We start from the raw sequence: 16,276 nt of genomic DNA, 5'->3' as shown, positions 1-16,276 counted from the left end.
GGTGCATTAGAGTGAAACGACACTGAATGATCTATGTTTGCAAATATATATATATATGTGTGTGTGTATATACATATATATATTTTAGATGTATAAAATATAAAATAAACTCTATATAAAATAAACCCTATTTTATATAGGGTTTATTATTTTAGAACAATTTGGTTGTGTTTGGTTACAAAGGAAAGCACGTAGGTAACCATTTTGGCTATTATTGTCTATAGTAATAAAGCCATATGAAAGCATAAAAATATCACCTATGAAAATGTATAAGGGGAAAAGAAAGAAAGAGAAAGACAACTATCCACAGAGCTCACAGTGAGACTTGTTTGTTGCAATGTAGTTTACCATTGGTCGAAGTGATGGTCTTGATCCGTAGTGGGCAGGGATAGAAACCCATGAAACACAAAGTCCCACTGATTAAAATAGGCTCAGGCTGGGTGGGGACACCCAGGCACCTTCCCCATGTGGAGGGGGAGTTTTACACTGTCTCCTCCAACACACCCTGGGTCTGTTGCAGAATTTTTAGATCATGTGTAGTCATTTGGTGGAAGGCCTCAGGAATGGTCTGGGGATGCTTTGGGGTTTTTGATGGTTTGTGGCACCTTCCAAGACACAACAGCTGTCTCTCAGCACAGTGGAGCCAGTAGTGCCCCATCAGACTTTCCTTGGGGAGAGGGGGCAGTGTTACCCCTGAGCAGACGACAATGGCCATGAGAAAGAGAGCCATGCAGAACTGCAGGGTTTGAGCTCCCCCTCAGGGGTGCAGACCTGGCCTCAGCAAATGAGTCTGTGGGCTTTGGCCTCCCCTGCTGACCCCAGCCAGAGCTGCTTTGGCCTCCCCTCCTGAACCCAACACAGCCACTGAGAAAGGCTGCCTTTGTGGGTACATTCTTCTCCCTCCAGGCTCATTTACTTCTCCTTGGACTTAAAATAACTGGACAATAGGACCAGATTTATCTTGTCTCAAGTCCCCATCAGGTGGCTTAACTCACAGCCCATTTCCAGTCAGGAGACATGTTCTGGGAGGGATTTGGCTTCAGTGATCACAGATGAGCAGTTTGCTACTGTGGAGAAAGGTCCATCCTTTGGTGATTTTAACAATGTTTAAGCTATTAACCCTAATATTTCAGTCTCACAGGGGTTCACACCATTATTGTGTATATCCTACTTTTGCTCTTTGTACTGAGAAAGCAGGAGGAGTGAAGAGGGACCAAGATTTTTTGTCTTACTTCAGAAGCAGACAAGAAAATATGTGCTTATTCTACCAGTGTGCCTGAGAGGCGCAGCCTTCAGCAGTCTGTAACCTTCAGATGGGAAATGTGCTTCCACAGGGACAGAGCAGTGCTGCCGTGGGAAGCAGTCCCACAGCGTGACTCTCCTTCTGCTCAAAGCCCTCCACGGCATGTGGTGGCATCCCACAGTAACAAATCCTGTCTAGCACTGATGGGATCCCTACTGAGGGACCAGCACTGCCTGTGTCTCAGCAGAGCATTTGCTCTGCTGTCTGGATAGCAGCTGGCCACCAGGGATTTCAGCTGGGAATCTGCTGGAAGTGTGGCACACAGTACCGCACAGCCACTCATTCTCTTCTTTGAACCTGTTCAGTAAAAATGACTGCCACAGTATCTGCTGCTACATCTGAGTATCTTTTAGTCACCAAACCAAGGTCTAGTCTGGTGTCTGGTGAATGGTACAGTTTTGGCTGTGTATACCAAATTTAGGGCTGAAAGCCAAGGAATACAACCATTGGAACCAGGTACAAACTGGAAGATGTGAAGCCCAAGTAACATGTGACTCTCTTCTACCATTCAGACATCATCTACTGTACTTTTTGAAAGTACTTTTTGATTCAGAAGAAATGCTCTGGATTGGGTCTTGCTGGCATGCCCTGTGGACAGATACTGTTCAGAGGTCCATCAGAACATAAATCTGGAGACTATGGAGAGAGAATAGACATATCTGAAGGCTGCCACAGTTTAAACACAGATTTTTTTTTGATTCACACATACTAATTGGTTGCCTATTTTAAGCATAAAAAATGCTTCTCATTTTTCTTTTAATCATCTGCCCTGATACTCTTAAAATACTTTTATTGCTTCATATTATTTATTCATTATTAATTGTTCAATATTATTGACACAAATTTAAACAGCTGAAGTACTGAAGTTTGGTTAAGAATACACATGTGGATGGTTTCTATGGTAGCCTATTTCACAGTCCCTCTTTTAATGCCTCTCAAAGTAAGACTGTAGATTTAGAAAATCCTTTTTAAATATTTCCTGAGATTTAGTAGCAACAGCTAACAACTTCACCAATCCTTTTAAAATGTTCTATTAAATAGACATTATATAGAGTGGTTGGCTTCCTGTGTTTGAATAAAATATAAAAAGCAAATAATAATATTAGTGTTTTTTGAGCTGAAAAGTTATTACTGCAGGCATTGCAGAACCTTTCAAGGTACACTATGGTGTGTTTACAACTTAAGAGAGTTCTTCAGCTCTATGTGGTAATAAGTACAAGCTGCATAACAGAAGTCATCCATAACAGTTTATTTATAATGTTAATAAAATCAAATGGTAAAAAACAAGTTCTTTCATTGATAGCAGAAATGTTGTCCTTTAAACTAGAAGTGGTGTGCTTCCAGGATTTCTGGAGGTATATTTGAATTATGCACAATACAAATAGATGTTTTGGCATCACAGTTAAACAAATCATCCCAAATTTCACTTAATAATATTTCCACTGATGATCCAATCCATTGAGCCATCAGCCAGGAATAACAAATTTGCTAATACTCATGGAGGGATAGAATGTAAGAGAATAGTGCAGAAGGTAGTCTCACACCTGAGGAGTTGCAGCTGTACTGATCACCAAAGATTAGGAACAGGCCTGCCCTTAATAGGCCACAGCTGTGTCCAATAAGATGATGAGTGCTACAAAAGAGTGGGGTAGACGGGTGAGGAGAGAGTTGGAGTTTGTTGGTTGTTTTGTGCTGTGAAGAAGGAGTCAGTGCTGTGAGGAGTTGCCCATGAGAAATCACTGAGGAGGTATGGGACTTTTGAAATAAGATGACAACAAATACTGGACAAAAATTCATCTATAATTTCTCACTGTTTAGTAGAGATACCCATGCCAAGTGACTACTATGCAAATAGTTCTCTAACTATGTTGTCTATCTTCTTGAAGAGCTGCAAAAATCAGACATTTCCCAGAAAAGACTTTGTTCATCTAAAGACAGTAAGAAATTATTTTCTGATTAAACTTTTCTAGTAGTAGAAAGCATTTTGCATGTAATTAGGTGAGCTTTTTATTTTATTAGTAACATCAAAAGTTTCTGTCTGGATCTCATTAGCTGATGATTTTTAAATATCTGTGGGAACATTAGATGTTCATGCATACATGAGTCTCTCAACATGATGCTCTTATGTATGTCTTCATTATTCAGACAATTCTCTTGTGCATGTATGTTCACTTTTCTGTAAAACCTGTTCTTTATAGTTGTAATAAAGATTTATGGGGGTGCAAACAATTATGTGCCATAGGAATCAAAGTCTAAATGGACAAAAGAGGAAAAAGTTTGTCATGATCTTTTAGTTCATATCTTTACATGAAAGAAGAACAGTGACTGTCTAAAGCATGTACAAAAAAAATCTTGGACTCCATTAATTATTTATTAGCTCAGTAAGTTCCTAGTTAACCAAAACAAAACCTCAGATTTCATACACCACAGTCATTAATCATCAGATTTTCAAAGTTTTGTTCTCAAATGTTTCTTTTTGGCAGTTTGCTGCTTTCTTTCATATATGTTTGGAAAGCTGATAGGGAGTTTTCATTTTCTAAGTACTAAAGATATTGGGATATATTGCTGAGGTATTTGCTAAGACATTGACATGTTTTATTAATAAAATCCTAGTGTCTTCTGGAGTTTCCTGGCTGGTACTAATTTTTGCCTTAAAAAAAAAGCAACCTACCAACCAGTCAAAACACACAAAAAAAAACCCCTTGAGGCAATAACATGGAATCCAAAATTATTCATACCTGATTTTCCTTCTTTTCATCTTTCCACTTTTTGAGCATTGAAAATCAGATTCCTTTAGAGACTTAGCTAACCCCTGTAAGGTATACACTTCCAAATGCCAGAACAGCCATTTCACGATTTGCCATTTTCCAGGAATTATGAAAAATATAATTTAAGTGTTTAAGATACCTGCATTAGCAACAGCTTTTTTGATTTTTTTTTTTACAAGTATTTCCTGCAGTCATCCATGCTTGACTTTACACAAAGTATTCCCACTTATCTGTTATTAGATCCTCTCTTTGCAGTTTATTGTTAACATTTTGAAGATTGCTATTGGCAAAGATAATGAAAAAGAAGTTATTTTGTTTGCTCAAATGCTGTACTGGCAATGAAACTTGGATATCTGGCTTAATACTGGGTCAGAGTTCTTCTCAAAAGAAAGTACCCTGCAGACTTCATGGGAATTCACCAAGTGCAGGAAAGTGCCCCAACTGATGCCACCATAGCCAGCAATGTCACACAGCCTTGAAGAGGGAGCACACAGTGTAGCAGTGCCTGACACACGACAAGGGCACAAAGTGCACAATTCAAATCCTTGCACTGTGTAAGGGTAAATCTGGATATGTCACAGTTTAAAGAAAATCTCCAATATCTGTTTCAGTGCACAAATGTTGTGCTTCATTTCTTTTCTGGGTGCTTCTTGTTGGTTCCAGTGGTCCTCTCAATTAACTAAATAAATTAACAAATACATAATGTTCCTACCCACAGTCTTTAGCTAGACCTACTGTCATTTGCATCTCTCAGTTTTACTTTTCTGTTCAGCTCCAATATGACTTTATTTTACAGTGCATAAATTATCTTAGGGCTGTTCACTGTCTGTCACATTGCACAAAACCAAGAGAACAAATAGAAAACCCAGGCTGTGTTTAATCAGAGGCTCCTGTCTGCATATTGAATCTAAAAATAATTTTTTAAAAGGTATTTGAAAGGATGTATGCATCTGGAATCTAATAATCATGCTAACCACCAGGCAGGAGCTTATCTAGCCTACCTAATGCATATGTCTCAAGTTTGGAAATAATCAAGATCTAAAGAAACATTCAAAGAATGCATATTCCATAAAGGACATGCTTATCTGCTCCTATGTGCATTATAAATCTCGAATTCAGGAATTTGTTATTTCTGTTCTGCACCATAAAATATAACATATTTGTCCTAAGATTTATGTGGTGCTGTAGAATATGAGCACCACAACCCAGTGCACAGTCCCTTAAGACTGCTTTTCAGTCTTATGTTTTGCTTCCTCAGCAAAAAACAAAACATATCCAACAATGTCATGAATCCCAAATTGTAATAGAAATTGTGAAACCATGGGTGAGGTTTTTATTTTCTTTTTAAAGGTTTCTTTTGATGGGAATCAAATTCTCCACCTAATTTCAGTAGACAGTAGATCGAGCCATGTAGTTCATCTGTTATTTCTGCTACTCTCACTGAATGCTAATTATGCACAGGGATTGCAAAACTTCCTTTTTAGTTCACATGAATTAGGCACCTAGATATGAAGCTTTTAGTTCTGTGATGAAGTATGGCTAAGTGCTTTTCACTTTCTTCTAAAACTTGATCAGAAAATCCAGGCGATAGTAAAAACAACACCTCTTCTTCTAAATAGCATCTGATTTTTTCACTCTGTGTACAGGTAACTTTGCAAATAATGCTGCAGTCTCAGAGCTAAGCAGCTGCTGAATGTCTCCTTTCACACAATGACTGAGATTGGGAGGGATCTCTTGAGATCACCTTGTCCAACCTCCTGCTAAAGCAGATTCACCTACACCAGGCTGCACCTCCTTGTGTCCAGGCAGGGTTTGAATATCTTCAGAGGAGCCTCCACAGCCTCTCTGGGCAGCCTGTTCCACTGCTCTGTGTCCCTCACAGTAAAGAAGTTTTTCTTCATATTCAGGTGGAACTTCCCTGAGTTTCTGTCTGTGCCCATTGACTCTTGTCCTGTCACTGAACACAGCACTAAGAAGAATCTGACCCCACACCCTTAAGGCCTGCCCTTAAGATATTTTTATGCATTGATGAGATCCTCTCTCAGTTGTGTTCCTGCCTCACTGTAGAACATTCAGCATCTTTGCTAAATTTGAATTTATTAACACCCAGATCTTCTTCAGGAGCACATTTGCCAAATATTAATGCAGTTTGAAACTATTCCTCCTGAAAAACATTTTCAGGAATCTGGAATTCATTCCTTTGCTTCCTTGCTTCTGCAGCTTTTTTTTTTTTTTTTATAGGAATAAATCAGAGAAATTGCTGGTATTGCACACTTGGAAAGGGGAAACACTTTTATTCTTCATGACCATTGGCAAGAATGGACTTATGCCATTGTGGTTTATGTTGTTGTTATGAGAATTGCCATAAACACTTGAAGCTTCTGGCTTTGTAATATGCCTAAAATCACTTTACTTGAAAATTATGTGTATTATTCTCTTCAGCTGGAAATGCAGCAGATCAAGACAAATGTGCTGCTTCTCTGCCTAATGCAGTTAGTAATTTGACAAGATAGGTATAATTTCCCATACATTTCAGTTCCTCCCAGTAATAGTGTACCAGAGTAATTTGGCAAACAAACAAAAGACCTAATTAAGTATTGTTGAATTTTTCTAAGGCAAAGTGTATACAAGGTCATAGCAAGGGCTCAGCTGAAGTTTATTAAAGATTAGCAGTCTGTTTCTGCAGGAGGGATCCCTCCAGCTACTGTAATGTATGACAGCCTGGCAGACCATGCTCCACAACAAGCTGTTGTACAGAGCTGAGCTACAGAACAAATTCTCAGTAGAATGTCTAATCAAAGGGCTTCGTATATTAAAGACATTTTTCTCTTTGCATTTTGTTACATTTGGAACAGATAAGCAAAACCAGACATTTTTCACTTCCATAAATTTGGAAAATTACTCTAGAAGTAGGTCATTGTGCAAAAAGGACTAGGTTATTCCCCTGCTCTTCTTTTACACTGTAAATCCTTGTGGCAAAAACATACCTTTGCTTTTAAAATTACCTTATGCAGTAGGAACAAATCTGTGAATCCAAATATAAATCAGCTAAATATGTGTGAAGTGGATAGTGGTGTGCCAGGTTTGCCCTTAACTTACCAAAAAAAAGTAAAAATTTAAATATTTATAACATGCCTGTAAGCTTGGAGCATTGAAACCTGTGAGCCCAGTCTGTGAGTTGGTATGAGAACATGTAATGCCTTTACTTCTACTTTCCTGACCATCATATAGACTCTACAAGGACACAACTAGTACAATATTAACCTTGAGGTGCTGCTAAAGACAGTAAAATACAGATTATTTACTGCAAGGATGAAGTGTTCTTTAAAATATGTCTAAAGTACTGAGTGAGTCTTTCCTGTCACAGTTCTGGGAGTTTTAACTAATATTCATATTCCTATGCTGACAAATAAATAAATTTTACTCTTTTTATTTTCTATAATACCACAGAGTGAGCAAAAAAAAAAAAAAAAAGGAAAGAAAAATGAGGGAGCACCTTTCCTGCTTTTGAAAGTAGCAGAGGTGGACAGAGAGAGAGAGACTGACTGTGAAGACTCAGTGCCTCTAAGTAGTAGAAGTATGTTCCAAGTCAGGCTGTGCACTTTGCTCCCAAATAAGCACTAAAATGTTATAATTATGTAATTGAATACTGAGATTAAAAATAGACATAAATTCCTAGTTCTTCTCCTGCCTCTACAAACTGGTGCAGAGCTTTCCAACCCTGGAACTCTTCTAGAATCAATAATTCTATCCTTTTTTACTAATAAAGGCAATCTGGACTGAACAGTACATGAACTGACCATTTTTCCAATCTGCACTAGAAGTCAACATACAAGTTCCATTTATTTATTGTTCCCCAAGCTTATAAAAGCATTATTTCAAAAATAGTTTATTGCCATTAAATTAACACACTTTTTTTTTTCAATAGAAGTAGGGGTTTCTTACATGTCTAAGCACCTGCCCTCAGGTACCTTAAACACATTTAAAATAAAAATATTCTTTCAGATGCTATTTATGTAAACAACACTTAATTCCTCTCCTGGGATTTAGCACCATCCTGCAACACACATGAGCATGGAAAGCCTGGACTCCAGTATGGAAAATCACCATAATTCCCCTGTAGAAGAGAAGAAACCAGCTGCAAAGGCAAAGGGTCTTTTTAAAACATTATAATAATAATAATAATAAAATATAGCACATACCTTAAATATCTCCAAAATGGACCAACTATTCATCTTAAAGTCAAAAATCCAAACAAAATAGCTGCTCACGGAATGACCTTAATATATGTTTTAAGAGGAGATTATTTGGTGAATGATGCAACAAGTGGTCATAAAATCAAGGAAGGTCAATACCAGTCCAGATTTTGTAGACCAAGGTCCTGCAATTTCTAAAGTACCTGCAGGTTGTGTGACAGCACTTGCATGACTGGATTGGTCATGGTTACTTGAGAGCTTCTCATTTTATGTCTTCAACTGCACCTATAAATTTCATTTGTCAGAAATATACATAGTGCAAATACCCCTTGTTGGTTTTGGTCCTGAAATATCTAAAAGTATAATATTCTTTCATTATGGAATTCAGAGATAATTTTTTCATAGGTTACCTTGGTAACAAAATTGTAACTGAGTTCTTTTTTCCATTTTGCATTAATAAAGGGCTAAATATTATAAGTAGCAGCAACTGTGTCCTATTAAGCCTTGATGCTGCATAACAAAAAATGTGTTTCTGTAGAAATCTGAGGCTTGGAATTAGTCCTTTGTTTTAAGTCTTGAATCACCATAAGTTTTAGGCCTGCTTATCTGTCTATATGGAGGCAGTTAAAGACAAAATCTATGAAGAAGTGTAGCTCTAGGTTAAAGGCAAGGAAAGAATTTGCTTGTGGTCTGTAAGATTCCTATATATAGATCTCATGTTCAGGCCTTGATGAGTGTTTAAGATGCTCCAGTAGCTGTGTCCAGCTCTGTAAATACGCACATTACAATGGCCGTGGTGCTTACAGAAAACTATAAGGGATGGCAGAAGTACTGTTAGCAACAATTCAGTTCCTCCAGGGTGAAGGAGTAAAAGAGGCAATAGCCATTGATTATTCCATTAGCCAGGGACTTGCTTTAACCATTTCCAAGATCTCAGGTCCTCCAGCCTGAAGGAATGAGAACAGATGCAGGAGGGAAATGGGACTCAGCAAGATTTTATCAAGAGCAATAAAGTTCTTCAGGGGATGGAAGCTGCTGTAGCTGGGGTAGAGTCGCCCTGAATTCAAGCAGCTGTTGATCATGGTTTCCTCCTTTCTCCATTTTTTTGCAGGACTACTTGATCTTTTATAGGTCTGCAGCCCTCAGTACACAGTGCAGTGCTCTTGGAGCTGGCTCCCTGAGTAGTATAAGAGGATGGAACCATCCAAGTGACAGTGTGTCCTGGGATGACTTTATGGTGCTTGTATCCCCAGTCATCTGTTCTGTTTATGCTAGATATTAAGTTCTGCACCTTTAGGACTAGTTCCAACAGCAAAGGAGCAGTGCTATCAGAAAACCCTAAACCAAGGCACAGTGTTATCTGCTGCTGTTGTCTAAGCAGATTAGAGAGAATATTTAATTAATAGTTAATTAATGCAAGACATGCAAAAGGTATTACCATATCTGTACCATATCTGAAAAAAACATGACTCAGTAATGTAAGGGCAGAAAGATTAGCTCTTTAGCTTCCAACTTAAGAAAGGGATTCAAAATCTGAAATTTAGTCCATTACAGTTTTCAACATGAGTTGAACAAAGACTGTGACCAAATCAGGGATAATCTGACCACGATAAACTGGACCATTAGGAAATCAGGTCAGTTTCAGACTCTTCCCCCAACTTCTGCTAGCTAAGCCAAGTCACTTGTCAGGCTGTGTGTAATATTATCTGTCATCTTTTACAGAGTTCTGTCATCCAGGGATGACAATAGAGGCAATAACTAAATATAAACACCTGTGCAGCTTGACAGCATGGTTAGAAGGTGATTTTAATCCCACAGGCCCTAAAGCCTAACCATTTGTCAAGTCCACTTATGGCACTGAAACAAGCAATGTGAATATAACCCTTTCAGATGTACTTACAGAACTATTGTTTTGTGTTCTAAATAAATGTTTAAAATATCATAATGCAGATTAATTGTAGAAAAGACTTTGTTTTGTGTTACCTCTGAATTCCTGATGTCACTAAGGGTCTTTCTAGTAATGTAAAAATAACAACAGTATGATAGTTTTTCATTAGTGAGAATAAATATAGATCCAAATAATATCTGGCATGATCTTAAACATACATCTCTGTCAGCTTCAGCAAATACAGCTAGATTCCTTTGAAAGCATCCTCACAAGGAAGATGTGCTATGTAAAATGTTGTGTAAGTGGTTTACTTTGTGACTTTTCCAAAGCTTTCAAAAAGATCATTCTGCATTTTGGCCATGTGCTTGACAGTGTGTCTTTCATCTTCCTAATAGGCACCACAAGGCCACATAAGGAGGGGGAAGTCCCTGGTGTGGACTATATTTTCATCACTGTTGAAGATTTTATGGAATTGGAGAAAAGTGGTGCTCTCCTAGAAAGCGGAACATATGAAGGTAAGCAGGCTTTCACTGCTAAATTTGTATCATGTTTCCATTGTACTGTTTTCTCATTTGATGGAATTGCTCTGGTATATCCTGTTACAAATATGTCATTGCTACTGCTATCAGAAATTTGTGAAGAGCCATGTGGCCATTCTGAAAATATTTCCATATGTAAAAGCTAAATGCAGATGAATTCATTGTAAGTTTAGTATATTATAGTGGTTAAGAGAAACATGGTACTACATTGCATTTTACTGGACAGAAACACTAGTCCTTTACACCAAATACTCAAGGGCATTTCCACAGAATTTCAGCATACAGCTGCCTTTCTAACATAAGGCAAACACATTCTACAGCAGAAGAAGGCTGAGACTTTTCCTTTGCGTGTTGGATCCCGCAATTATCCATCTATATCAGAAGCTGAAACCTCACTACTTATATAAAAGAGGAAGAATTTGCTATGTCATGTCTTATGGGCTTTGTAAAGTTATTGAAAAGAACTCATTAATTTTGTAATATGGCAGAGGGATAGGGGCTGTCCTAATGGCTGTATTAGAAATCCTGTCTATGGGGCAAAGAGCCAGCAGTTTACTGCATGACTCTGCTTCCCAGGAGAACCAATGATTCATCTGATTTTAAACCTTTTCAAAACACAGCTGTCCTGAAAGTGAAACTGTTATAAAAAGGTGGGCAGTTACATTGCAGGGTATTTTAATAAAACCAGAATAATGATACACTATTTTAAACCAAATGTTTCTTGCAAATATACTACTATTTAAAGTAACTAGGTAATGGACAGTTGTTTTTTACTGCAATATTCAGAGGGGACACCATTTATAGGAAAAATATGATCCATATATATGGGAATACCTGGGTGAGTAGAGCCATTTTACAGAAATCAGCCCCATATTTTCACCTTGTAGCAAAAAAGGCAATAAAGACCTTTTTGTCCTTACTTTGTCCCTGCCAAGAAAAGCATCTGAAGATAAATAAGAAGCTATTCACCCCAAAAAAATCATTAGCTGTGTTATAAATAGCAGCAAAGAAGGCAATTTTTCCCACCTAATCAGCACAAAGTACCCATTGTCCAGTAAATAAATTTTCATTAAGAGTTCTATCAATACAGAACTTGTAACAAAGATTTCCATTAAAAAAGGTCAAATAAAGGAAAGTATGTCATCTTTCAGGTTTCTACTTTTTTCACCACTGTCTGACATGTAATGGTACAAGTTACCTAAACATTAATACAACACCACAATTTTACTTTTATCACAGGTTAATTTAATAACAAGCCTTTCTTGAAGTGTCTTTTTGTTACCTTAGGTGTTTGAAAGTAACATTAGAGGAGCTTAAATGGAGCACAAGTCTGTCATTGCTTGACCATGTAATTTCATTAGTTTGCAGCAAGTTTGTAGAGATTGAACTGCTATGTTAAATTAATTCACAGTGCTCTTCTGTCCCTCGAGGGATACTGAGATGTGGCTTTTAATACCATCTACCAGAGCTGAGTGGACAGCAAGGTGAAATATTGGTTGAGGAAGTCTGCATAACTCCTCAAACCAGCTGAGGATCCAGCTGAAGAGAGGTCCAAAGTCGTGCCTGTCACAACATCTGCCATGTCATTTGCTTATCACAGGTGACAAGTTCACTGAAGTCAAGAAATCAGAAACTAAACTTACAGCTAACTAAACTCAACAGACCAATTCTGCCCAAATCCTGTCTTTTATTCCCAGGTTTTCTAATCACCAGATGTGCATTCTGACAAAAAGCAGATAATGTATTATCTACCTATGTCTTTATGGCAAAAAATAGGTAGCACATGAGAAAATATAGCTATTGTACAGATGCTATTTCTCCTATTCCCTCACAGTCTTTTGGATATGACCATACAAATTTACACCTCCACAGTTTCCTGCTTAATTCTTGACTGTAATGCTTTCTTTGGGGAGGAATTTTACTAATCATCCTGTCACAGGCTTTCCTGGGCACATTAGGGCTTCAATGATTAAATTTACTGGTAAAAATTATACAAACCAGAGCAAAGAAATTCTCTACTTCTCTCATGAGAAGATGATTTTTGAGTTCTTGGATAGATCAAGCAACTTATTTGAGCATACATACTCTGGGAGATAAATTTTTCCTTATCAAGACTGGTTTTTATATTTATGAGACAAATCACTCTTCTTTTTAATTGTTCTCAGTATTAATAAATTGGTTTAAATATTTATTTATTTGTTTGTTTTAAGAAAATCATTCTGCATTTAGCTAAGCTTCTATGTAGAGTAGCTGAGTCAGTCTCTGCTAGTTATCTAACAGTAACCACTGTGAACCAGTTCATCTCTACCAGAATAATGTTTTAAACAGATTTCTCATTCAGTTGAGATAAAAATTCAGACTGTATACCTGTGTTGTTTTTCATCACTTTTTGACTAGAAGGTTTGTTTCAGTCAATTTACTTTCTACTGTGTGAATTCCAAAGAGAATCAGGAACATCCAGGTAAGCCAGAGGAAAATGAGGTCAAGTGCAGACTTACCTGACACTGAGTATTTGTATTGTTCACTATAGAATCTGGTATTGTTGGGAGGGGATATTATCTTATAGTAATCATAAAGCCAGTAAAACCATCTGAAATGTTTTGTTCTATTGCAGTAGATAAGAGTTGTGATTCCAGCTTGGACAGGATACAATCTAAAAGTCAAGCAAAATATATTCTTAGAAGGGTAGAGTTGTATAGTTTTTTTTTTCCTTGAAGCACACTTTTTTTCAAGTTATACATTCTTTAGAATCAAAAATAGGATACTCTGTGACCTCCTTACTGCTTTAGGCTTTGGATACACCTTTCTTTGTCTACCGCCTTTGTGACAGCTGTGAATGACTGTAGTATTCCAAAGTGCTGTAGAAAAGCAATAGTATGTTCAGGATAAAAACTCTACAAATCTCTTTTTTTAGCAGTTTTGCAAATATGAAAATATTTCATTTCAGTAGAACTAAATGCATTATTATTTTGACCTTTTCTACTTATGTCTTTTTGAGCAACTGCTGATTAGAAAGCTATCTTTATAGATATTAATTATTTTAGGCATACATAATATTACATAAACAGTTGCTATGCTTTGCAGCTTACCTGTGGCTAAGTTCCCTGTCAGTCTGGGTAATGTTATTCAATGCAGAACAAGAGAAAGAATTCAAGAAGCAGTTCCACTCTCACTCAGATTAAAAGTCAAAGTCACGTTAATTTCGGTGACATTGTTATTGGGTTTTGAATTTGTAATAAAATTACAAATTTTATTATCCATCTTTATCTAAAATTGAAATTTTTTTATACACCAGCACCTTGCTATTTCAGGCAGGGCATATTTGCCTGAAGCACATCAAACTTTTATTTCAAGGTCTTTGTATAATAACACAACCAAAATCTAAAGGTTTCACTTTGTTTGCTTTTGTAGTAGAATTTCAATTTACTGTACTGATTAAAGAAATTCTGAATTGGCTCAAAATGATAACTTCATTATCCAACACACTTATTTAGATGACATAACCACGGTTCTGTAACCAGAGGAGGAGGTGTTCCTGTGCAGAATGAAAGCCACTGCCATGCAGACTCATGTAACACAGGAAGACATTCCCCAGCAAAATAACCAACATTCCTTTCCTTATTTCTGGCATGAAGATCAAAGATGGTCATTGAATTGACACAATATGTAAATCTATAATATGCAGAATAGTAAAATCTGTGATGAACAGACAAATTGTGTGTCTATGTGTGTGTACAGACCCTTACAGCTTCTCTGGTAGGAGGTTTGGCTCAGCACATTGTCATCTCTCCAATGTGTCAAAACTTGCATAAAGACTTCATGGGTCACTGATATCAAATGTTGCTCCCACCTCCTTATTAGATCAGCAAAATTCTTAACCAGTGCAGTGTAGCAGTAGAATTAAAATGTACTTGAACTGTATTTTGCTTAAGAATGTAAACACTCATTAGCAGCTTCAATGTTTCCAAACCCCAGATATGTTAAGGCACATGATTGAAGGTTATGGCAAGACATCATTACGAAGTGTTAAAAATGTAAGAGTTTAAGTGCAATGCATGCTATGGGTAGGATTGCCTCGTAAAAGTGACATATGTAGTGGCAGTACCAGAAATAAGAGGAGATGTTCAGTGTATAAGCACTGTAAGAAAAAGAAGCATGGTTGTTGGCAATCCATAAGGATAGAAATGTATTTCAAATACATTAAAGCAAGAGGTATTTTGGGCATGTGGAGCTCTATAGCAAATGGCAACATGAAAAAGCCTGTTCGTAACCATTAGATGTGGCAAAAATAAGAACAGAAACTAATTCAACTGGTACACATACCAATAATGCACTAAGTAGAACTCTTCTTTTTCTATCATATTTTTGTTTTCTTTAGAAAATCTCCATAATAGTTGTTTTGTAAAACACATTTTATTTGCTTTTAATATAATAAACCTTAATTTATTCCATGAAAAGGAATTATTTTAGTTATTGTGCCATTAATTTTGTCAAAAATCCACTTTTTATTATTTGTTTGATTGTTTGGAATTGTCTGAAATTCACTCACTGGTGAAAATTCCAAGATCACTGCAGCTGTTTAACCCTTTACATGATCATGGACTTTCTTTGGCCCCACTAAATTTCATGGTAAATTTCCAGCTGGCTTAAATGAAAACAGAATTTCACCTCTGTTTTTTTCACTGATGGAATATTATTTGGCAGAAGGATGAGAGTTACCTGGGATTTCCCTAACAATCTAGAAATCTGTAATTACTATATCTTAAAATTACAGGTTGAATACATCCCACGGGTGAAACCTTGGTGTTTTGCATTACTTGATTATTCAAGAACAAAGCTTGCAGTTGTTATAGGCACAGGTTTAAGGGGTCAGCATTAGAATGATCTCTGTTGGGGAAGAGAATGTGGGTCACAGCCAATGTCTTGCCTGTGACTCTTCCAACAGCTGGCACATAAGCAACACTGGGAGGTGCTCTGATTCCATTCACCTCAAGACAGTCCCCATGCTGTCTCCTTGAGAAGATACTAAGTTTTACATAGGCTTTCATTTTTTCTCTCAAGCCAAATTTAGCCTAAATGATCAAAACCCTTCTGTTCAGCTAATGCATTTTCAATTAACATTTCATTTTAATATCTGTAAATTTAAAAAATGAGTTAAGGACTGTTCCATGTAGGCAATGGAGATTTTTCATTACTGTATTGTGGTGATAATGGTTTCATAAAGTGCTGGTGTTTGATTCCAGTAGTTTTGATTCCATTCTTCCTTGTAAAAATTGTAAGGTATTCAAAATTCCACCCACTTACTGTGTGCAGTGTTCCCTTGTGTGCAGGACATCCTGAGCACTCCACAGCAGATGGATACAAAAGAAAATTAATCACCATAAAGATAATAAAATGCTACCCTCTTAAGACCTAAGCACAGTAGTTAATGAAATATTCTGATTTAAAATGGAAAACAAAGCATTCATGAGGATAGATGCATAGAGATAAAAATAGTAGTCCTTCCAAAGTTATGTCTTTTAACAGCAGGAAGTGTTTTCAAGGGCATAGGAGAATGAGAAGAGATACTTGATAGTAAAAAT

At 37.0% G+C, this 16,276-nt stretch overlaps 1 protein-coding gene across 2 annotated transcripts in view; it reads left to right on the top strand.

Annotated features, from left to right (window-relative positions):
* The window catches only part of MAGI2 (membrane associated guanylate kinase, WW and PDZ domain containing 2), a 703,939-nt gene that overhangs the window by 396,255 nt on the left and 291,408 nt on the right, over positions 1 to 16,276 (top strand). For both annotated transcript variants that reach the window (XM_014308028.2, XM_005423532.3), the window contains exon 3: positions 10,551 to 10,670. In XM_014308028.2, coding sequence (XP_014163503.1) covers positions 10,551 to 10,670 — 120 coding nt within the window. The remainder of the gene's footprint in view (positions 1 to 10,550; positions 10,671 to 16,276) is intronic.

The sequence above is a fragment of the Geospiza fortis genome, unplaced genomic scaffold, assembly GCF_000277835.1.
Source record: "Geospiza fortis unplaced genomic scaffold, GeoFor_1.0 scaffold424, whole genome shotgun sequence".
Taxonomy (NCBI): domain Eukaryota; kingdom Metazoa; phylum Chordata; class Aves; order Passeriformes; family Thraupidae; genus Geospiza; species Geospiza fortis.
Note: the sequence above shows the minus strand (reverse complement) of the source record. Positions and strands in the feature narration are given on the sequence as shown.